The sequence below is a fragment of the Mytilus galloprovincialis genome, chromosome 10 (genome assembly GCF_965363235.1).
Source record: "Mytilus galloprovincialis chromosome 10, xbMytGall1.hap1.1, whole genome shotgun sequence".
Classification (NCBI taxonomy): domain Eukaryota; kingdom Metazoa; phylum Mollusca; class Bivalvia; order Mytilida; family Mytilidae; genus Mytilus; species Mytilus galloprovincialis.
In genome coordinates, this window is record NC_134847.1 from 67,946,946 (window position 1) to 67,973,014 (window position 26,069).

General features: G+C 33.3%; 1 protein-coding gene across 2 annotated transcripts; it reads right to left on the minus strand.

Moving 5' to 3' along the window:
* Nucleotides 1-696: 696 nt before the first annotated feature.
* On the minus strand, nt 697-22,453 carry LOC143048207 (uncharacterized). 2 transcript variants are annotated; one of them, XM_076221751.1, is made up of 13 exons: nt 22,347-22,453; nt 19,083-20,247; nt 11,852-11,969; nt 11,123-11,215; nt 9,941-10,022; nt 9,061-9,151; nt 8,232-8,308; nt 7,418-7,552; nt 6,703-6,825; nt 5,511-5,662; nt 4,202-4,340; nt 1,943-2,024; nt 697-967 (listed from the first exon to the last, which is right to left on the minus strand). In XM_076221751.1, exons 1-13 carry the CDS (start codon nt 22,416-22,418, stop codon nt 939-941), a joined length of 2,358 nt encoding a protein of 785 aa, XP_076077866.1. In that variant the 5' UTR covers nt 22,419-22,453; the 3' UTR covers nt 697-938. The 2 variants fall into 2 exon arrangements, with proteins under 2 accessions (XP_076077866.1, XP_076077865.1); XM_076221750.1 differs by having other exon boundaries at nt 4,184-4,340.
* Nucleotides 22,454-26,069: the final 3,616 nt, after the last annotated feature.

Genomic DNA, 26,069 nt, shown 5'->3' on the forward strand with positions numbered 1-26,069 from the left:
ATGCATCAACAAGTATACAGAAATCCAAAAGATATTTTGAGGTCTCTACGATCTCCAACAATTGATAAATGCAGGTTTACATTCAAACCTTTTGTATCTAGGTCGTCCAGAGTCTATAAGAGAAGTGAATAAAATAAACAGAGTTGAAATATCCATATATATATTACTAAACGGACAGGTATACGCAAATTGACGTTGTTAAAGTTAAGTAAACCCTTCTTAGACATCAGCTACAAATGTATCTACTGACATAGAGTTTAAAGTAACTAAGCTTCTGATAATAAATCATGCCACCGAGCAGTATTATATCGGTGGTTTTACTGTTATAGAAAATTCCATATAGCAAGGTCAAACTTAAACAGTTCTGGAACACAGTTCTTGTGCAATAGATATTAGAAGAGGTGGTATGAGTGCCAGTGAAACAACTCTCCACCCAAGTCACAATGTGGTAGTTATAAGTATGCATTAAGGTCATACCAGGCAAGAAAATGTTTCAACAACAATGCGTTGATACACTTCCTGTCATGCGATATAATGTGAGATTGCGAGAAAGGTTTTCATTTTTTCAGGATTTTATTATAAACATAAGGTATCGTACGATTTCCTGGAAATTTGTATATCTGATTAGCGAAAAATGCTAGAAGTAGGACAAACATGCTGCAATAACCCGTAGGAGCTCCTGAAGTAACATCTCCATCATATTTTAGCATTTAATGGTACAATTTTGTCAAAAAATTTAACGGACATTTGTAAAAAGAGAATATGTTTACATGTTGATGATGTAAGCAAATGCATATTGTTTGTTTGGAATCTGTAAACTGATAGCAATTGATACTGACATCATGTGAACATAAGTTCGTGTAGTGACAAGATGCTTCCACTTCGAGCTACTCCCATATATATTCTTGAAAACTTCAATGATATCTTAAATTTGTGGATCAAAACATCGATGTATTTTCATACAGTTCTGGAAATAGATAATGCATCATTGTTTTAACTAACAAGTGTAAATGTACAATATCTAATTATTTTACAAACATTGATGAACATAGAGTGATTTTAAAATTACAAAACAAATTTCAAATATATTTTTTTAAGCATTACGTTTTTCATTGATTTTTATATAAGTATTAGCTCACTTTGCATGTCATGCATCCATAATAATAAATATAGTTAAAAAAAAGAAGATTCTGTGGGGCAAACAACCTCACAATAATATCAAGATGATGCCTCTCGAGAGGGACCAATAGCAATTATTAAACAAAGATAAACGAATTAACAAAGGCCAACAAAAACACACACAAACTAAAGATACACAAATAAGAACCACACACAAAACAGGGAGTGAACTTAATGACTCGGCGTGTGCTCTAAAAAACAAACATATTCGTGAGGAATCTAAGTAAGGAATCTGATGTACAGTAGTTGTCGTTTGTTTATGTAATTTATATGTGTTTCTCGTTTCTTGTTTTTTATATAGATTAGACCGTTGGTTTTCCCGTTTGAAAGGTTTTACACTTTCTAGTAATTTTGGGGCCCCTTTATAGCTTGTTGTTCGGTGTGAGCCAAGGCTCCGTGTTGAAGGCCGTACCTTGACCTATAATGGTTTACTTTTATAAATTGTTATTTGGATGGAGAGTTGTCTCATTGGCACTCACACCACACATTTTCCTATATCTATATTCGTACTTATCGATACCGAGTCATGATAGCATCCATAAAAGTTTCGATGAAATAATTTAACTTAAAATGTATTACATCGTTTAGTAGTTTCCCTGTTAGCAGGACATATCTCTCAAAGAAGTTTTGATAACAAACACGTGGTCTGGAACATCCTATCATATGAGAGAAACACAGAAATGCTGCTACACATATCCTGAAAATTCACTGTGGGATATAACACATAAGTATGTGTATATTTGAACATAATTAAACGACTCACGTTCAGTATTGTGACCGTTCACACTCTCTGCAACAGGACGCATGAAGTCCCGAATGCACTCATGGATGTATATATACTGACTCTGAAATAGACAAATAAAGAACGGTTTATTTTTTTTTTCTTAATATGCAATAGCCAGGAAACAGGAAAACACCCTGGCTAGCTTCACTTTTCAACCTGTTTCTTTAACTAGATTAATTATTTGTTTTCCGACAATGTGCGCATCTTTACAACAAACTAGCAAAAGAAAACTGAAATAGAGGTGAAACGACAAGATTACAATTGTGTATGTTTAGAGGATAGAATTCCACATTTAACATACTCAAAAGTGAACGCATAATCACGGTAGATATAGTGTCCGGCTAGGATTGTGGTTTTTCGAGTGATTTGATCGGGCTTTTTCGAGTGTGTCCACTTTTTTTCGAGTGAATATAAACAAACATGTAAACAAACAGACTTCATTTCTAATAAGACGTGATATAATAGACGTTTAAGTTTAATAAACAAAGTTATATTATGTATGATAGTATTTGATATTGAAAGATATTACTAGTCCGACATTATTTTTCGTTAAAAAAGTTGAAATAAGCCTTAAAATGCTTTAATTCCAAAATACAGAATAAAGCCATTTTTGTACACATAACACTGATAATGTTGAAGGAAATGCATACATGAAATCTATATATCCTTCAAAATGCAGACACTTTACAAAAATTCTTGTTTTTGCATTGAAAACGACATTTTGAGACTAAATTGATTTCTTTATGTCCGGGTTTTTTCGAAAGCAGTCCGGGCTTTTTTTTCGAGTGATTATACAAATTTCCTATAGTTTTTAAAAATGTTAAGTGTCAGTGTATTTACGTTTAAAAACAATACACAAGGGTTCAATTAAGTAGTTGTCAGGCATGAACCAATGCATTCGTTACTTTGGTAATGGTGTTCTAACACTTGCATGTTATACACATTCGTCCAGTTTATATATATATATTATTGGTTGTCATATCTTCTTACTTACATGTACATATATAATCGTGATGTCAACAATATTATGTAAGCATATATAATTTGGATTGAAACTCACATACAGTTAGTTTGTATTCCTGTTGAGACATTCATTTCAATGTTATTATAATTATGTATAAAATCTAATTCAAATGTTTTTGTTAACTAAAATAGAATTTAGAAATGGGACGGATTAAGTGTGTCTGTATTTAGTTTTTGTCTTTATTTTTCTTCATGGATTTTTGTCTTGCACTCCTTTAGTAAAATGTGTTTTTTATTACATAGCATTTTTCTAAATCTTCTTTGCTATCCAGTACTGAGGTTTCTTACTCCGTGTTTTCATAAACAGCGCCAAGGTCGTATGAAACACCCGCCACATTTTCAAAGTTCATTTCTCTTATGCATGGTTGTGTCTTATTTATTTCTTGCATGAATAGAAATTTCTCGTATCACACTACAAGGAGTGTGATATGAAAAAGTGATACGAAAATCTGCGTTGATTTGATCTGCTTATACATCATCATCAGACGATTTTGCAGCATTTCCTCTGGTTATTCGTAAGGTAATTAATGACCTTCAAAGGTAACGACGATGTACATTTCGTGTGAAAAATACTACAACAACGATTGGCGGGAGAGGGTTGACCATATTAAGACAACTACAATGTAGGTTTAATAACTTGTGAGAAGGGGGTTTAAACACCAAGAATTTTCTTATTCTAAACATTATACTGGTTTTTATCAAAACTTCCTTTAAATTCAATAACGGTGAATCTACAAAATACTTACTTAACTATGATCACAGTAGGTATAGTGTCTGCTTTTTAGAAGGTATAGGGTCCGGCTTGGGTTTACATCGAAAAAAAAACTCAGACCATTTGTTTTTAAACCCAAACATTTTAAAGGTTGCTCTTGAAAAAAAAAGGACAATTGAAAACACTGAATTGTGATTGAATTTAAAGGAAGTTTTGATAAAAACCAGTATAATGTTCAGAATAAGATGTACAATCATGAATAAACCTATTCTAAACGTGAACTAAACAGTAAATGGAACCGGCTGCATGTCATATCACTCCAGAAAAATTGACCTACGCCGGAAAATAGTGAACCGATTCACTCGTACAGAGTCGATCTTAGCCGGACACAATTGAAAATAGATTAAATCCTAATAATTTTTATATAATTTTATGATTTTATTTAAAAATCATTGTGATTAGTCCTAGCAAATAGTGATCTATACCTTTAAAAACAAAATTACCTCTGTTTGTACCATGTTAAGTCGACAATGTCGTAATTGTAAGATATGTCTAAATATATCTATACTATCGTCCCCATTCTGTATCTTCCTAATTAACGTGTCTAGGGTAATGAAGGTTCCTGTTCGACCAACACCAGCACTGTAAAGAAAAAAACAAATTTTATGTTAAGAAGAACTTCTATCCTACTAATAGTATATGAGTTTTTCATGATATGTATGCACTGTTTTTCAGAACAACCTTCTATTACTTGGACAATTGAAATCTGGCTGGGAAGTTTTAATTTGCTTAAAATGGGAACATTTCTGTCGATAGAGTAAATTTAAGAAAGACACTATTTTGCACTTCAATTTCGGGGCATATGATATCAACTTTTAACAGTAGTTGAGTCACAAAAAAAAATGAAATAAAAGTAATTTAAAAGCAAAATAATATAAAATATGATAAAAATCTAGTCTCATAGGCTTAATTAAGCCTACTATGTCATGATTACTTACTGGCTATTAAAGAAGTTTTAAAACATTTGCAACTAACTTTAAATATCAGTGGATAAAAGAATTAAATTGGTTAATAAATTTGACAATGTCTTATAAAGAACATGTTAATCTGTTGGGGTCTCAACATTAGCCATTTTGCATAAACGGATTCCGATAGATTATACACGACGTGTTTCACTTGTGGAACTGCTCACCCTTACAAAGCACCTTTAAGTTCATACGGAATTTGGCCGAATTCTTTTTGTTGAATATTGAGATTTCTGTATAGAGTTTTGCAGAGTTTCGTTTGTTTGTTCTTTTTCGTTGTTTTATCCGATTACATATTTTTTTCATGGCATCTTGGTTTCTTCTCTAAGATAAACTAAAACACTATATTTATGTAAAATTTATCGCGAACAACTAAGCGGTTCATTTGAATACACTAGACAAAACTGTTAAACGCAAACAAAAACGCAAACGATGGATACAGTGAAATATCCTGTCCCTTCTAAGGTCATAACCTTACGCGGAAATAACGCGATATACTGTTAAATTAAAAATGGAAATGGTGAATTTGTGAAAGAGACAACAACCCGACCAAAGATAAGATAAAAGGCGAGGGCCACCAATGGGTCTACAACACAGCGAGAAAATCCCGCACTCCGAAGCGGGCCTCAGCTGGCCCCTAAATACAAAAAATAGTTCAGTGAAAATGGAAGTCATATTAAACTCCAATACATATAAATTAAGAACAAACAACATACAAGAACAATAAAGGCCAGAGGCTGACTTCTGACCGGCGGAGTTAAACTTGATATGTGAGATGATTGCTTACCTGCAGTGCACAACGATAGGACCAGTCATATCCGGTCGTACGTCACATCTTATTGTAGATACAAATCTAATCATATAATTAGTACAGGCTGGTGTACCCATGTCTGGCCATAGTAAATAATAATAATGCCGAACTTTTCTCTCTAAATCGCCCTGACGAGATAAAAAATGAATGTTAAATCAAAGAAATTGTTTTTGATATCACCACCTACACATTCTCAAAAACATTATACTTCAACCTCTTGGTGACCTGTTGGATTTTATTGTATGTGGTTCAAGATTTTATGCTTTTGTTTATTAAGTACATGTATGTTATAAATTTTCAAAATATTCACTTTGACTAAATCCACTCTATGATGCAAATGTAGCAAATCATAACTGGCCTTACATTTTTCGTTTTTGTGTAACTGACATTTTTAACTCAGTATCAAATAAAACTTATATGGAGTGACCTGTACACTTTATGTCAGATATATTTCATGATTTACATGTTATCATAATTTTATTCACGTTTGATTTTGATTGAATGTTGCTTCCTGTTGAACGTCCAGTGGAAAATAAAGTAGAACTATGTTAGTTTTAATAACAAGCTGACTATGCAGTATGGACTTTGCTCATTGTTGAAGGCCGTACGGTGACCTATAGTTGTTAATGTCTATGTCATTTTGGTCTTTTGTGGATCGTTGTCTCATTGGCAATCATACTCACTACTCTCAAACTAAGGTCAAATTCAAAATACATTAGAATTTTCTTTAAAAAGAAATACTTATATATATATAACTGTTCTGATGTATAGCTTGATAATTGTTGTTTCATCTACGTCCAGTGGCAACTATATCATGACGTCTTTTCATTACAATAAAAAACAATAAATACAATAGACAATTTAGGTAGGTCCTGCAAAAGGTAGTCGAATACGATTGTTGAGGTGAAAATTGCAATTTTACCTCTTTAAAATAATGAAATGTTAGAAAGGGACCAAATCAACCTTACAATAGGCTTCATATGGACCTCTCAAAGATCTGTTGCAAGGGTAGCGTGGCATTCTCTCTACACGGGAAATCAAATGGCATATCCACGTTTGAATGTAAAGTCAAAATGTAACTTCATAAAGGTGATTAATCAAGAAAGAGAATATGTACATTTATTATATTAATATAATTAAGATTTATTACAAATTCTTATATACTCACCACTCTCAAACTAAATGTTCTAAGGATGAAATCCGGTAAATGAGATTCACTATCAAGCTGTACTACTATATCACCATAGTATAACGACTCATTGAGCATAGGCCAATACTGCTCGCATTTTTTCTAATAAAAGAGAAGTAGATTCATTGATAAATATCAATGACATTATATTTTAACAGTATTTTTTATATGAGATATCTTATTTTGCCAGTTGTTTAGCATGAAAAGTTAAACCATGTCCAACTGATGTTAAATTTGTTCTTATGGTGTGATGTTTTACCACCGTCCCAGGTTATGGGAGTTTACCCCCTCGTACATATTTAACCCCACTTTTCTTCATGTGGTTGTCCGAAGTCAGTTTTTTTTTGTCATTTTGTCATCTCGGGCCTGTTATAGCGGACTACAAGGTGTGAATGTTTTATCAATCTTTATCGTATATCGAAACGATTCGATTTATTTACATAAACGTTTAAAATGTAATACCACTTAATTAACTTGACTTTTAAGCGTTTTGATGACAGCTGTCATGATGACATGGAACAACTGGGCTGTCTGCTATTACTTTGTTGCCGAGTTTTTAACGAGATTGTTTTCTCATGTGAATTCACTCGTATCATTTTTGTCAAATTGAATATACATGTCGACTCATATAAATCAAATGTGTGCTATGAAAAAAAGGAAATAATCATGGTATATATATATATATATAAGTTACCCTTCCTCTTTCAACACATTGTGTTAACATGACTATAATGCTAGCATTCTGTTCCCATATCATTCTCCAGAAATCATTAATTGTTGACGCTAATGGTCCTTGTGCTGCTATGTATTCCCTAGCGGATGTGAATCCCTAGAAAAAAACAATACCTTTTCAGATATAAATCAGATCAGGAACTTGCGTGAATTTTTTATTTTATTTTGTGGATTAATATCGTTTGCACATAATACATTATATGAAAACAATGTATTTTATAATTACCTAATAGTATAAAAACTGTTTATGTTGGTAGAATAACATTTGGTCCAATTTTGTCATCTGATCTATTTCAGTCCACTTAAAGAGATAGTTTGAACAACATGAAATTTGTAAGACAATATTGACTTTTTTGATAGATAACACTTGGGCGCTGCTCGTTAGTGTAATTTGAGTTGTGTATACCGCAAGAAGTATTTACAAAACACATAATAAAAACCGAAAACATGTTATCGCCATCATTGTACGAGTTGGTCAGGCGTTTTCAAACGACAATGCCACGAATAACCTTAGACATATTTATCTTTACAACTTCAACCCCTACCAAGTATTACTAATTGTTGTTTTTTAACACTATGTTGTATAACAAATATATGTTATCTGAAGTAGAATATGCTTGATATCCCTTTATGTTTGATGGCAGTACAAATTGTCCCAAGTTGTATATAATGATATTACAAGTGTCTCGTTAAATAAGATTGTTATTCTTTTTCAATGTCGTCTAGATTCAAAATTTGATTCTCAGTAGCTTTGAAATAATTGTTAACTAACGTACCAGTGCATAGTTCGCATTTATATAATCGGACCCAGGTTCATCCTCAAATGGTAACAGCTTTACACGTGTCTTATCGACTAGAATAGAAAGGCAAAAACAAACCATAAATATCATAAAAAACATGTAGTTTTCCAAGAATAATTGTAGGAACAAGCAAGCAAGCTATCGAAATTAGTACTACTACTTCATGTACTTGTAGAACAAAACCAGCGTAAGACCTGTTATTAATTCGTAAATAATTTCAGTCAATTTAAAATGGAGATCCGGGCACGAAGATTTACACAAGATAGCGTCGAAATAATTGTATTTTTAAAATATTGATTGTAAAATAAGAAATTGCATCGTTCATTAATTCACTAGGTGATACCAGCTGCGTGGTATAAACACAGAAAGCTGTTGAATATGTACAATATAAACAATGTCAAATAAAATATCGAAATCCTGCAATGCTTGTGCAATACAAAACGGTACAACGCGTCAAATTAAACTTTGTTTGGTATTTAACCGAATGAATGACTGATCTTTTTATAAGTCTCGTGATTAGTTCCTTCAATTTTGTAAAGATCTTTCTTATAAATTGTCCAATGTCTCTTCATCAAATAAAACCCTTGTTACATATTCATTTTATATCCAAGACTAATGTAAAGATGTTAAATTTGTGATTCAATGCCTTAAAAACTATCAGAAAAAAAAAATGTTGCGGCATTGAAACCTATAGAAAAGCTGACTGCAGGAAGCGATGTTATTGCCACGCGACTCTATATATAAAATTGTTAGCAGAAGAGAGATAACTGTATGTTAAACTAATAGATAAAAGTAAAGAACTCACACGGCAGTATATTAGTATATCTGTTTTTCAGTCTGGTCTCCTGAAGTTCAGCGTCTGTTGTGGGAAATTCAGGACTTAACATATTAAGATCCTGAAAAAATGATACTTCACAAAATTATCTCTCAAAAATTAGCAAATAAAGTATGATACATGCATCCATCCATTTCTTAAAAAAAAAAAAATCAAACATGAACTAATTGTCAAATTGTTCAAAATAATAAAAGAAATAATTGAAACATATGTTAATCGATTTTTAAAGGATGTGATGCAATTTTGGTACTCCTCGTTACAGTATCATGAATAGTTTGGACGTCGGGCACACCCATTTTTCTATGATTCAATAAAAATTCAAAATTAAATGGGAGTACCTACATGTACAAAGAAAACTGGAGTCACCTTCAAAATAAACACACAATGGAAACTTTTGTCTGCATCATACATAAATGTGGGTAAAACAATTGTCAAAATAGTTGCAAAAGAAGTTAAAATCGATATTAAAGGAAACAAAGAGAAAAAATAACCCAGTTTCTCTGATTATATTTCATACAGTTATCTTCCTCTCAAATTTTATTATTTTTTCTTCCTGCTTACATAAATTATGAAAATAAAATATTCACAAACGGTGAGAATTTGATACGGTAGCTTGCAAAAGTGGTATTTTATTATTATAAGTTTGGAAATACCCTGGAAGAGGATAAGAACAATATTTGAACTTTTATAAATTATTCTCCTTTACTGTCAAAAAGGAGCGAACATAATTTATTGGTCTATTGATGGACAATTTTATGTCAAGTTAGGTAATTTTATTTCAATCATAAGGAAAGAAGTATAACATATGTGAAGTGACAGGTTTATATTATATTTTATAAGTGTTACATACCTGAAACTCTTGGGAAAATAGTAAGTTAGAATCAGCTGACAATTGTTCAAAATGCGAGCTCATGTCGGACAATTTAACTGGTCTGAAAAACAAAATACAACGACAGAATTGAAAGCCAACACATTTTGACTTTTAATGCATTTAAACATCATACGCAATTACTGATTTCATATAATAATATGTACATGGCATATATTTACTTCGATGGTGGTCTTAAATGCGGGAAGTCGTGGGGTCGATTCCGGGTTGGGTCAAACATAAAAACTTAAATAAATTAGTATTTGCTGCTGCTCTGCGCGTTAATATATGGCATTTAGGAGTAAAGGTTAAGACAGCTGGTTTCTGGAGTAGGAATAATGCGTCCTGTTTGGTGATATGTCTTCATGTGGAATGCATGTTATCTAGTGAAGAAGAACTTATAAAGTCCACCCAACGTGTCTATCTACTGCATATTCATATTATATCAACACGCTCTCCTCATAAATATGCATTTTATAATGTGTCATTGGATGTTAAACAGTCAATATCAGTTTACTCATCTAATCCTCATCCTTCATTATCTTATACAGCACCATGCAATGAATTATACATGTAAAAGATGGACGAAAGATACCAGAGGGAGAGTCAAACTCATAGATAGAAAATTAACTGACAATGCCATTGCTAAAAATAAAAAGACAAACAGACAAATAATAGTACAGAAGACACAACATAGAAAACTAAAGACTAAGAGTGCATTTCTTTCTAACACAAACGACTAAGCACGCACATATTTTGATCATTTGTTTCTAACATATACGCTTGCAAAGTTTACGTAAACTTTGACAAACGATGCACTCGCTAAAAATGCGTCTACAGTTTGTCGCTCATCGTTTGTTAGTACAACATCAACAAGAATAAATAATGTATTTGTTTCGACTTTCGTAATAAGTCTGTTTACCAACAACATGTGCATGCATTATATATTGAAAGTTCAAACAGTGTCAGTCAACACTGATTAAACTATGTATTTGTTTCTACTTTTGTAGCGTTTAGAAAACAATGACAAACGCAACACAACGTTTAAAAAATGTTGGTTAGAAAGAAATGCACTCTAAGCAACACGAACCCCACCAACCACTGGGGGTGATCTCTTTAAATATTGTGATAATTAACAGCATGAATTAAAGTACATGTACCTACCGATTTCGTCGTACATCAGCTAATTCTTCTTCTACAAACGCTACATTGTCTTCTCCATTGGTAGACTTTCTCATTGGTTTACCACTAAAGCAACTGAATAGTAAAATATCATATACATACAAACTTCAAAGAAGGCAATCTACAATTTAACAATTTCCATGGAATTAAAGTAAATGCTTTAGCCTGATTAAAAAGTGAGGCGACGGGTTATAAGTAATAAAGATAGACACAGAATGGTGTTGGGGGGGGGGGGGTGGGGGGGTTACTTCCAATAATTGGGTATACGGGGATGTGCCAAAAATATGGGTCATAATTTTGCGAGATTTTATATAAGAATGACCCTCCTTTTTAATGACATCCTATATTAAAATGCATTTACGTTTGAAAACTGCATATTGATTTGGGGTATAATCTACATATCATATAAATATGCTATTGAGAATCTTACATTATTAATGGTCAATTATTAATTTCACCTTTCAAATAAGTTCCCAAATGAACCCCGAAAATTTGTCTCCTGATTTGATCTTCAATAACGTTTTAACGTCATATTTTAAATATTGTATATAAGTATAGGTCATTCTTTCTTAAATATTTATATAACTATAGGTACTAAATTTCAGTGAATGTTATATTAAAATTGGTACGTTTTTTGAGGCAAAAATGGCACACCCCTACCAAAAATATATCGAAGTTACCCCCCGTGCTTTATTACAGATATTAACTTACGACAGTTGTCTTCTCCATAAATACAGCATAACACTACTAATCAGTACTATTGTCAGAACAAACCCTATCACACCACCAATAATGGCCGGTAAAGGCTGTGATTGCTGATCTTCGTTTTCTTGTAAAGGAATAATCAAAAAGATGCATTTAAGATATTTGAATAGATAATAAGATCGTATACGCTTGTATGGATTTGGGATGTCTGATCAGTGTGGCAGTGGATGTTCAACATTGTGGCAGAAGAATAACGCATGTCGACGTCATTTAAATCAAAATTGACAAATTCCATATCACACTTCCGTTACACAGTATCGTTTTTGCTCTGCTTTGATATTTGATTAAAAATAAAATAAACATCCCTTTAATTGTGAAAATGAAGTTAAAATATCATACTATTTTTAATGTAATGCTTGAATCCATTTCAAAGATGTTTTAATAAAGGAACTATTTCGATCCTTTGATGCTTCTGCTGATTCATGCAGTGAACAGGGAACTATTTCTTACAAGGAACACATATCAGTGGTCATTTACTCTTAGTACAAGTTAATCGAAAGTGAACCTTTATAGTCATGTTATGTCAAAACAATTGATATTATAACGTGAACAATAGACATCCTTATTCAGATTGTACATGTTGTATATAGTTCGAGGAAGTGAACGTAACAACTACTTGAATGGGAACACCACCAATCTAGGTAGTTTTTGTAATACATTTACAGACGCTAGTATCAATTCAGAACCCTCTAATTCCTGAGTGGGTGCGACACAGGAACATGTTGTTGGATAAAAAAAAAACATAAAAAAAGTAACAAGATACCAGGTTTCATTTGTTGCACTATATGGGAACTGTAATATTTGCTTGTAGTCGGTGCTTCCCGTAACGAAATATTGGTTTTCCACAAATATCAAATGTTGAGGAGCAATATAAATTAATGGGCGTCAAGTTGGTTACCTATTCCCTATTCCCTATTCGTTACCTATTCCCTATTCCCTATTCGTTGCCTATTCGTTACCTATTCCCTATTCCCTATTCGTTGCCTATTCGTTACCTATTCCCTATTCCCTATTCGTTGCCTATTCGTTACCTATTCCCTATTCCCTATTCGTTACCTATTCGTTACTTATTTGATTTTTAATATCCTTCCCCCTTTTTAATTATGGCATGGAATAGTTTAATATGGCTGCCGTTACCATGGAAACGGCACAATTGTGAAAAAAATCAGTTTTTGGTTTTTGGTAAACTGTTTGGATATGCTTCAACTCAGAATCATCATATTTTAAAACAATGTAGGTGCTCACTATATACAGGTGTTGGATGATTTTGGCGATCATTGGAACTACTATGTTGCCATGGAAACTACACCAAAATTTTCAAAATTCTAAAACTTCACAGTAATGATGAGCAACATTGGAGTTGGAATTTCCAAAATAGGTCTTGTTACCATGGAAACAATGCAAAAAGGTCAAAAGTTTCAAAAATAAGAATTTTCAGCAAACTGGATGAAACTTTACAGGAATGGTAACTGGCATAGGCAGAGTTGGATTTTGAAGTTGGAATTTTCAAAATGGCCGCCCTAACCATGGAAACAGCAAAAATATCAAAAATTTTAAAATGTTCAAACTTAATGAAACTTTGCAAAAATGTTACTAGACATCTGTAGATGCTCTCTTTGACTTTGGAATTGTCAAAATGGCTGCCGCTCACCTGGCAATAGGGGGAAGGGTGTCATCCGTTATTGCTAGCAATTACAAATCTAGTTGTTAATACGCTTATATCTGGTAATAGTTCTAAATTTGTTGAGGTAAAATGATCTTTTTATGACCTATTTATATGTGTTTGTGCTCAACCGATCCTTTTACTTGATGTTCGATACGCATTTGTTCCTTATTTGTTTTTTATACGTTCTACCTTTTAACTGCTTTATGTCCGTATGTTTGAAGATGGATCTTGGTTCGACGGGATGAAATCACCGTGTTAGCGCTTGCAAAAAAAGAAGATGTGGTATGATTGCCAATGAGACAACACTCCACAATAGACCAACATGACACAGAAATTATCAACTATAGGTCACTGTACGGCCTTCCACAATGAGCATAGCCTAAACCGTGTAGTCACCTATAAAAGGCCCAGACATGACAACCTCACACAATTCAAACAACAAAACTGACGGCCGTATTTCATATACCAAAAAATAAACGGAAATATGTAACACAAAAACAAACGATAACTACTTAATTTCAGGCTCTTGTCTAGGGACAGGCACATACTAACATAATGTGGTGGGGTTAAACATGTAAGCAGGGTCTACATCGTTTCGGAGCATGCTATTACCTTGTTGAATTCGTTCCATAACTCGCTTATAATTCGCTTGTAATACGTGTATCATACGTTGCACCTTTTAAAACATGATTTTTAATTGTTTTGTTGTCTCTGGTGGTAGATTTGGGTTCTTAAAGGTGATATAACTCTATAAGCGCATTTGTACCCGTTCCAGCGCTCGGATAATACCCTGTTACTTATTCGTTCCTGATTCGCTTTTAATGCGCGGGGTATACGTTGCACATTGAAATAAATCGTTTTTTAATTGTGTTTATGTCTCTGGTGGTAAGAATGTGTTCTTAGAGATGAAATGACCCTATTAGCACGCATGTATCCGTTCCAGCGCTCGGTTAATACCCTGTTACCTATTCGTTACCTATTCGTTACCTATTCACTTATAATACGTTTGTTGTACGTTGCACCTTTTAGAAAAGGAATTTTAATTAAGTTCATATCTCTGGTGGTAATAATGTGTTCTTTTAGATGAAATACCCCTATTAGCGCGTATGTACTCGTTCCAGCGCTCGGATAATACCCTGTTACTGATTCGTTCCCTATTCGCTTTTAATGCGCGGGTTATACGCTGCACCTTGAAATAAATCGTTTTTCAATTGTGCCCATGTCTCTGGTGGTAACAATGTGTTCTTAGAGATGAAATGACTCTATTAGCACGCATGTACCCGTTCCAGCGCTCGCTTTATACCCTGTTACCTATTCGTTACCTATTCACTTATAATACGTTTGTTGTACGTTGCACCTTTCAGAAAAGGATTTTCAATGGTGTCCGTGTCTCTGGTGGTAACAATGTGTTCTTAGAGATGAAATTATCCTATTAGCGCGTATGTACCCGTTCCAGCGCTCGATAAATACCCTGTTACCTATTCGTTACCTATTCACTTATAATACGTTTGTTGTACGTTGCACCTTTTAGAAAAGGATTTTTAATTCAGTTCATATCTCTGGTGGTAATAATGTGTTCTTTTAGATGAAATACCCCTATTAGCGCGTATGTACTCGTTCCAGCGCTCAGTTAATACCCTGCTTCTTATTCGCTCCTTATTTGCTTTTAATGCACGAGGTATACGTTGCACCTTGAAATAAATCGTTTTTTAATTGTGTTCATGTCTCTGGTGGTAACAATGTGTTCTTAGAGATGAAATGACCCTATTAGAGCGCATGAACCCGTTCCAGCGCTCGTTTAATACCCTGTTACCTATTCGTTACCTATTCACTTATAATACGTTTGTTGTATGTTGCACCTTTCAGAAAAGGATTTTCAATTGTGTCCGTGTCTCTGGTGGTAACAATGTGTTCTTAGAGATGAAATGACCCTATTAGCGCGCATGTACCCGTTCCAGCGCTCGATAAATACCCTGTTACCACCAGACATGAACAAAATTAAAACACGATTTATTTCAAGTTGCAGCGTATACCCCGCGCATTAAAAGCGAATAGGTAACGAATAGGTAACAAGATTATTTACCGAGCACTGGAACGGGTACATGAGCGCTAATAGGGTAATTCCATCTCTAAGAACATATTGTTACCACCTGAGACCTGGACATAATTGAAAATCCTTTTCTAACAGGTGCAACGTATAAAAAAATGTATTATAAGCGAATAGGTAACGAATAGGTAACGAATAGGTAACAGGGTATTAACCGAGCGCTGGAACGGGTACATGCGCGCTAATAGGGTAATTTCATCTCTAAGAACACATTGTTACCACCTGAGACATGGACATAATTGAAAATCCTTTTCTAACAGGTGAAACGTATAAAAAAATGTATTATAAGCGAATAGGTAACGAATAGGTAACAGGGTATTAACCGAGCGCTGGAACGGGTACATGCGCGCTAATAGGGTCATTTCATCTCTAAGAACACATTCTTACCACCAGAGACCTGAACACAATTAAAAAACGATTTATTTCAAGGTGCACCGTATACCCCGCGCATTAAAAGCGAATAGGTAACGAATAGGTAACAGGTTATTTACCGAGCGCTGGAACGGGTACATGCGCTCTAATGGGGTCATTTCATCTCTAAGAACACATTGTTACCACCTGAGACCTGGACATAATTGAAAATCCTTTTCTAACAGGTGCAACGTATAAAAAAATGTATTATAAGCGAATAGGTAACGAATAGGTAACGAATGGGTAACAGGGTATTAACCGAGCGCTGGAACGGGTACATGCGCGCTAATAGGGTAATTTCATCTCTAAGAACACATTCTTACCACCAGAGACCTGAACACAATTAAAAAACGATTTATTTCAAGGTGCACCGTATACCCCGCGCATTAAAAGCGAATAAGTAACGAATAGGTAACAGGTTATTTACCGAGCGCTGGAACGGGTACATGCGCTCTAATGGGGTCATTTCATCTCTAAGAACACATTGTTACCACCAGAGATATGAATTTAATTGAAAATCCTTTTCTAAAAGGTGCAACGTACAACAAACGTACTATAAGTGAATAGGTAACGAATAGGTAACGAATAGGTAACAGGGTATTAACCGATCGCTGGAACGAGTACATATGCGCTTATTTGGGTATTTCATCTATAAGAACACATTATTCCCACCAGAGATATGAACACAATTGGAAATCCTTTTCTAAAAGGTGCAACGTACAACAAACTTTTTAAAAGCGAATTAGTAACGAATATTTAACAGGGTATTATCCGACCGCTGGAACGGATACAAATGCACTTATAGAGTTATATCACCTCTAAGAGCCCAAATCGTCCACCAGAGACAACAAAACAATTGAAAATCATGTTTTAAAAGGTGCAACGTAAGATACACGAATTATAAGCGAGTGATGGAACGAATTAAACAAGGTAATAGCATGCTCCGAAACGATGTACACCCTGCTTACATGTTTAACTCTACCACATTATGTAAGTATGTGCCTGTCCCTAGACAAGAGCCTGAAATTAAGTAGTTATCGTTTGTTTTTGTGTTACATATTTCCGTTTATTTTTTTGTATATGAAATACGGCCGTCAGTTTTGTTGTTTGAATTGTATGAGGTTGTCATGTCTGGGCCTTTTATAGGTGACTACACGGTTTGGGCTATGCTCATTGTTGAAGGCCGTACAGTGAACTATAGTTGATAATTTCTGTGTCATTTTGGTCTAATGTGGAGTGTTGTCTCATTGGCAATCATACCACATCTTCGTTTTTACGCAAGCGCTAACACGGTGATTTCATCCCGTCGAACCAAGATCCATCTTCAAACATACGGACATAAAGCAGTTAAAAGGTAGAACGTATAAAAAACAAGTAAGGAACAAATGCGTATCGAACATGAAGTAAAAGGATCGGTTGAGCACAAACACATATAAATAGGTCATAAAAAGATCATTTTACCTCAACCAATTCAGAACTATTACCATATGTAAGACTATTAACAACTAGATTTGTAATTGCTAGCAATAACGGAAGGCACCCCTTCCCCCTATTACCAGGTGAGCGGCAGCCATTTTGACAATTCCAAAGACAAAGAGAGCATCTACAGATGTCTAGTAACATTTTTGCAAAGTTTCATTAAGTTTGAACATTTTGAATTTTTGATATTTTTGCTGTTTCCATGGTTAAGGCGGCCATTTTGAAAATTCTAACTTCAAAATCCAACTCTGCCTATGCCAGTTACCATTCCTGTAAAGTTTCTTCCAGTTTGCGGAAAATTCTTATTTTTGAAATTTTTGACCTTTTTGCATTGTTTCCATGGTAACAAGACCTATTTTGGAAATTCCAACTCCAATGTTGCTCATCATTACTGTGAAGTTTCATGAAGTTTTAGAATTTTGAAAATTTTGGTGTAGTTTCCATGGCAACATAGTAGTTCCAATGATCGCCAAAATCATCCAACACCTGTATATAGTGGGCACCTACATTGTTTTAAAATATGATGATTCTGAGTTGAAGCATATCCAAACAGTTTACCAAAAACCAAAAACTGATTTTTTTCACAATTGTGCCGTTTCCATGGTAACGGCAGCCATATTAAACTATTCCATGCCATAATTAAAAAGGGGGAAGGATATTAAAAATCAAATAAGTAACGAATAGGTAACGAATAGGGAATAGGGAATAGGTAACGAATAGGTAACGAATAGGGAATAGGGAATAGGTAACGAATAGGCAACGAATAGGGAATAGGGAATAGGTAACGAATAGGCAACGAATAGGGAATAGGGAATAGGTAACGAATAGGCAACGAATAGGGAATAGGGAATAGGGAATAGGTAACGAATAGGTAACGAATAGGGAATAGGGAATAGGTAACGAATAGGTAACGAATAGGGAATAGGGAATAGGTAACGAATAGGCAACGAATAGGGAATAGGGAATAGGTAACCAACTTGACGCCCATTATAAATTAAATATAAAAAAATCATATTTATGCAACCTTCTTTTTTTACATCAACTAACTTTAATACAATAAAACTTGGGAATAAGGTAAATGCAAAAAAATACCAATTTTATAACCGTATGGGTTTAACATTAAAATATATTTCAGAAAAACAAGAATGTGTCCATAGTACACGGATTCCCCACTCGCACTATCATGTTCTATGTTCAGTGAACCGATATATTAGGGTATAAACTCTAATTTGGGATTAAAATAAGAAAGATCATTTCATAGGGAACATGTGTAGTTATTAAGACTCTAGTTGATTGGACTTCAACTTCATCAAAAAGTACCTTGACCAAAAACTTTTAACTATTGAAACCTGAGTTTGGACAGACGGACGGACGAACGTACAAATGAACAATCCGAACAACATAATCAAGTTCCTCTAGGTTGGGCATAAAAATATAAAAACCTGTGGCATATCTATAGTGTCTATATATCTACCTAATATGAATTAAATCATGTTGCATGCTATAGTACTCACTAATCATCTGTGTAGTCGATTCTGTTGATATGATGGTTGAAGATGATGCTGTTGGTAGAACAGATGTCTTTGACGACGATATGTCAGTAGATGACATAAAAATTGTTGAAGAAGCTGAAATACTAGCCGACAAAGAAGCTGAAATACTAGTCGGCAAAGAAGCTGAAATACTAGTCGGCAAAGAAGCTGAGATATTGGTCGCCATAGACGCGGCAATACTAGTCGTTATAGGAGCTGAAATATTGGTCGACGAAATAACCGAATTGGTATTTGTTTCGGGACTAACAGTGTCGGTTATTGTAAAGGAATGAGTTGCACTGCTAAATATTGTTTCAAAAGAATCTCCTTGAAGTGTTGAGGTAGTCTGCATTGTGAACGTTGTTACTGGAAAACTTAATGTGGAATCCATTTCAGTTGAGGTTGTTGTTATTAATGGTTTTGGAAAATCAGTTTGAGTTGATTGATATTCTGTTGTATGTAATTGAGAAGAATTGTCATTTAAAGTTTGTGTGATACTTGTGACCGTTGGTAAACTATCGACAGTAGACGACGGTTCTACAATAGTTTTGGTTATAGAAGACGATTCGATCGTAGGAATTACAGTATTTGTATCGGATGTTTCTGAAATAGTTGCAGTTACGGTTGATGTGATGTTACTTAAGAAGGCAGTTAAAAACACTGAAGGCATTTGGTTTTCGCTAGTTAATGAGACATTTGCTTCTACAGTAACGGTCGAAACGGTAACAGAATAATTATCATTTTCAGAAGCTGATGGCAAATAAATGTTTGTATCGTAGATGGATTCACTTCCATACAAATCTGATCCAGTCTCAAGGTCAGTGCTTGGAAAGAGAGATACTGCGTCAGTGCTGCTTAAAAAATTTGATACAATGCCATTTGACGGACTAACAGTCAAAGATGCATTATTTAACACATTTGATTCATGAATTGTTGTAAGTAAAGCAGTCGTAGTAAAATCAGTGATTGTTATTGATTCTGTTGCAGTTGTTAAAGTTGCATTTATCGTATTTTCAGTCATGGATAAATTTTCAACTTTTGATTGAGATGAACTGGTAGCGTTGTTGAACTGGATGGGGGACACAGAAGAATCATCCACATCAGATACTGAATATGACAACGTATCTTTTGAAGCTACACCGATGAACTAAAATACAAATAATCATTGCAATGTATCAGCCAAATTTTCAATGTCAAATGTTACAATCATATTCAAGACGTTTACAATTTATACCATGAATCAATTAGGTAAATTAAAAGGGGATTTATCGGGACTATAGATGCTTACCTTTTAGTGACAATGGTACATTTATATCTATGATAAATCGTTTCTTGATTTTTCTCTTTCAATTTGTACTATTGGGCAGGGTCAAGAACATATAATTTGTCTTGTGATAAATTGCCTCGGTACAACAAACATAAAATTTACGAAGGGATTCTCGCACTTAAGAAAATTATTAAATTCTGGTCAACGCCGAGAATCGTATATGATATCCCCATTCGACGAGGATGCGTATTTATACACCCAACGCAACATAGTGGACACATTCTTCAAAAAGATGATACAATTTGTAGTAAGAATTCGGATAGCCCGCAGTAATCTCAATATATGCCATATTTTATTTTTTCTGCAATATATATATTAGATGGTATTTCCTAGACTGAATATGTGTTTTAAAATATCCTCAAACAAATATAGCATGCAATATAACAGTTTAATAATAAAAAAATCCCTCAATACCTTTCAAATGCACCTATTCATAACATTTTCGCAAAATTGATTTTTGATTGTTTCTTAACGTCCAGTAATATATTCATTACGAAAAGAATTGTTTTGTATATCATCTGAAAGACCTATTCACCACGTTGAATTTAATCAGATCGTTTAAGTTAGTTGATCGACTCTGTCCAGTGGTAAATTAGTGATAATCAAACTGCATAAACGCTGATGCCAAAAACTATTACTATCAAAAAGATATAATAGAAATTATGCGTTTTATGCATTAAAAAAAACCTGTTCAATTGGTTTTGTTTTTTATCGTGTTGGGGATTTTGTGTTGTTAATTGAACAATATATGATTTCCTTTTCAATATATTGTAATCTTTGTAGCTTTTAATAAAACATCAATATGTTAAAACGCGGAAATTTAAACTGAATGCGTTTATCAATTGCTACAATAATCTTATTATAATTTCATGCCTTATGTTATGATACTAGTATTAGTCTTTTTTCAAAAGAAAAGAGTTCCAACTAATATTGTCTAGTAAAAAAACACCACTACCCTGAAGGATGTATTCTTCTGACGTTTCAGTCTCGTTGAAATCTCGTTCTTGAATTATTTCCAAAACATGTGATACAAGTGGAAAATATCAATGAATTTAAAAAAAAGTATAATCAAACATTAACCCTGTGAAAAAAATGTGTATTTACAATGAATAGTTTTTGAGCAATCCAGTTTTTAAATTTTACGACCAATCAAGTCAGTATTTTTAGCCAAAATTTTGAGAAAATGGGTGAGGGATACAAAAAATGTTTTACAAGAATCGTGTACTTCTCGTATCATTTTGGTCTTTTCAAATTTCTTAGATATGTATTTTTTCAATCATTTATAACAAAAAAGTTGAAATAATATGCATTTTGTTCTAAAAACTGAGAAAAATCACAAATTTACCAAATTGACAACATGGTAAATTTTACACAAAAAAGCGTCAAAATATGACAAAACTTTCTTATATTAACACCTACCTATAGCTTTTTCAAGTAAAATTTATTCAGATTGGTCCACTTCATCTTTATAGAAAGTACGAACAAAAGTTTAATTGTGGAACTGTGATTTTTTTCATGATTATAGCCCAAAAATAGGTAAAAATCGATGAAAAATGTGAAAATCATCAAAATTGGGCATTTTCAAAGGGCCGTAGCAGAAAATGAAGTGCACCACCGTATGATCTTTTCTTCATCAATTATTTGGTACAGTCTTATAAACCAAAAAATCAGGTTAAGAAAAAAAACTTTAATTCTAGATTTGTTTGGCTTTTAAAGGCGAACATTCTTAAACATGGTGTTACAAGTCTATTCCAGTAATTATGATAATTTTACAATCATTTAAACATAGTCAAAATTCATGTTTTATTTCTAGACTGTAGAGTTATAAATTGACTATTCAATAAAGCAATTGTCAATTTATAAACAAATATAGCACTCAATTCAAATTAAAAAAATAAGGAATGAATTAATAATCTTACCATTAGAGAAAAAATGTAAATGTATAGTAAATAATCCATATATACATTTACATGTACAGATAATTTCGACATTCTAATGTTTACTGAATTACACTCTGCAAAGCCAAAGATTTTGGATACGAAATTTATTTGTATAGTGGATGATAAAGTTTTACAACCATTCAATATAAACATGACATGAAGTACTAAATGTCCCTTTATCAACTCTCTATACAGGAATAAAAACTTCACCTGTAGTTTAATTTAAGATAACAAGGAAATTGGGAAATACACGAACCCAGGGTCTCCACCCTGATTACATAAAAATAATACAATGTACAATTACAAGCTCGCGTGTTAAATAAGCATGATAAATATCATATTTAAAGATAAGGTCATGTTTTCAAATTATTAACATACATGTAACAGTCAAAGTTATGATAAAAAAATCTCGCAATGGTAAATTTCCATTTTAACAAATTAAGTTTTAGGGACCGTTCAATATTTACCAGATGGATGGGCATTCTTAATATTGTTTTATTAAAAAAGTTGATGCCCATCCTTTTAAATTCTTTAAAAAAGTCCTTGCTCCTCTAAAAAAACTATAAAAAAGTCCTTGCCTCTCTAAAAAATTAAAGACAATCTAAAATGATGTAGGTTCTTTTTCTATTTTAAAGTTTGGCTGCATGTTCATTTCTGGAAATCAAAGAATTATAGGGGTTTTTGCTTGTAAGAGAGCTGTCAGTCTACTTATACCATTTCTTTTATGTTTGTGCCTGTCCCAAGTAAGGAGCTTGTAATTCAGTGGTTGTCGTTTGTTTATGTGTTACATATTTGTTTTTCGTTCATTTTTTTATATATAAATAAGGCCGTTAGTTTTCTCGTTTGAATTGTTTTACATTGTCTTATCGGGGCCTTTTATAGCTGACTATGCGGTATGGGCTTTGCTCATTGTTGAAGGCCGTACGGTGACCTATAGTTGTTAATGTCTGTGTCATTTTGGTCTCTTGTGGACAGTTGTCTCATTGGCAATCATACCACATCTCTTTTTTATATTTGGTGTAAATACAAAATTCAAAATGTGCTAGTTAATTCCATATATACATATTTATGTGCGTAACAAACATTTTATTGTTTTTAATACCAGTATGAATATGCATGTATAGATTTGATTTTATATGTGCAGCCTCATATACAATATCAGAATTAAATCTCAAGATATAAGTTATAGTATACTATATCAGCCAGCCTTTCATAGGGCTTAAGAACTCGGAGACAGTTAAAGAAAGAGAACGCACACACACTCGAATTACCATTCAGAGAAAGTATAAGATAGTGCACATACACACAATGCAAGTCTTAGCTCTATTTTGTCCAAAGTGTAACCTGTAGACGGATATCTAAGTACTAGTATTCAATTGGCCACACTATCTTGTACTGAGTGTAACAAGTAGACAGATGATTTTCAATATGTTAAGTACAATCTTGTCTCTTGTGTAACAAGTAGACGGGTATAGATCTATTCAATACGCCATGCTCTATCATGCCTTGAGTGTAACAGGTAGACCAGTTATGTATATATTCAGTATACGCCAAGCTCTATCCTGTTACGAGTGTTACAAATAGTCCTGTATCTATTCAATACGCTAAGCTCTCTCTTGTTATGAGTGTAGCAAGCATACAATTATCTAGTCAATACACTAAGCTATATATTGCCCAAGTGTTATAAGTAAACACGTATATTTTCAATACGCCAAGCTATATCTTGTCCGAATGTAACAAGTACACAACTAAAGTAGACATATCTGTTCAATACACCAAGCTCTATCTTGCCCGAGTGTAACAAAAATACGAGTATCTATTATATATGCCAAGGTACATGTATCTATACAATACAAAGTACTGTAGACCGGTATCTTTTAAATGCGAAGTCATGTAGACATGTATTTACTCAGTTTGCCAAACTCTTACACTATCTTGTCCCGATGCAGTGGCGGATCCAGGGGGGGGGGGGGGGGGGCTTTTTTGGACGATCAATGCATTTGAATGGGAGCATATAGTTGGAACCCCCCTTTTACTCTGGGTTTGGAACCCCCCTTTTAAAATCCGCCACTGCGATGGTAGCAAGTAGACAAGTATCTACATTATACTTGATACGATACGTAAGTACTGTAGGCATGTATCTATTCAATACGCAAAGCTCTGTTTTGTCCCAAGTGTATCAAAATAGTCTAGATGATAATTGCTTCAGAGATTAAATATACTCACCAACTGTTCAGATTATTTTTTTTATATATAAATTCAAAATTGGTTTTTGAAGGGTTCTCTTTGACTCTAATGGAAAAAGCCAGGAAAGCATATTATAAGATAAAGAAAACTATAGGTCTCAACAACCCATGTAGACTTCATGAAAAAAAAAATGTTTGATTGTTTAGCTACTCCCATTCTTACATATTGTAGTGAAATTTGGGGGTGGATTCACATTTTAAAGACCTTGATCCCTTTGAAAAACTTCATGTTAAATTTATCTAAGACATGTTAGGGGTTCACTGTAAGGCATAGTGATGATGGATGTCGAGCCGAACTTAAAAGAATTCCCCTGAAAAATAAAATATTATATTCAATAAACCATATAGTTTCTTCGGAAAATTCTTTGGCATATGATATATTCACTAATCTGTAGATTCAAACCCTTGGGTCTTAAAGACCAAGAGTCTTTTGAATGGACTTGGAATGTCTTATATCATCAATAACTTTAATTATGTTATAGGTAATTTAAATTCTATTAAACAAAGAATTAATGACCAATGTTTGCAAGTTCAAAATGCAAATATATTTGAATCAAAAAAGTTAGACTTTTTCAAGAGTGTCTTCATAATAGGCAGAAGACCACCCTATGTTGATATATTAAAAAACAGAATTTACAGAGCTGCAATATGTAAGATCTATATAAGCGCTCATATACTGATGATTGAAAGAGGTAGACATCTAAATATTCCCAGAAATGAGAGATACTGCTCTGTATGTAATTTTGGTCAAATTGAAAATGAAAAAACATTTTCTTTTACATTGTGAAAAATACTCAACTAAAAGGGCCATATTTTACCAAAAAGTTTCAAATATAATCCTTGATCCTCCAAAATTTCAAAAACATGAAAATAATTATATACTGATCTTTTTCATAAATAATAATTCATACACAATCGTAAAATTGACTTCCTCTTTCATTTAAGACAGTTTGAACCTGCGTAAAGCAGAACAAACTAACTAAATTGTCAATATGTCTAATTCATAATCATTGTTTATTATATTACATATATATTTTAAATATAGTCATTATTTGCAATACTTATAACGTTTGACCAACTATGTAATTGATATACCATGAGCCTTAACCATTTATTGTTGATGAGTTTGTGCTAATAAAATATTTGTATTTGATTTGTTTCCGGTTAATTTGAGGTACATAAAAATATGAGTGCAGAAATGTCTTATAAGGTTCCGTAGAATTTTCTGTATTACGATTTTTGCACACTAATCCTTCCTCATAGTTTTTATTATAAACTCGATGTATAATGAACATTCAAATACATGAGAACTAAATGAATATATATAAATTTGATGAAAAAAATTATATATGGAACGCAAGGGAAACAACTTGTTAGTTGTTCTTCTAACGATGGAAATAAATATATATTGTACTGCAGACATTAAGATATATAATCATATTTAATACTGAAAAAA

Coding starts and splice junctions, on each gene's coding strand:
- LOC143048207 (XM_076221750.1), bottom strand. CDS start 22,418: ATGTCGAAATTATCTGTACATGTAAATGTATATATGGATTATTTACTA. Junction 11,970..19,082: donor ATCGACTACACAGATGATTA/GTGAGTACTATA, acceptor TTCCTTTACAAG/AAAACGAAGATCAGCAATCA. Junction 5,663..6,702: donor GAACATTTAGTTTGAGAGTG/GTGAGTATATAA, acceptor TTATCTCGTCAG/GGCGATTTAGAGAGAAAAGT.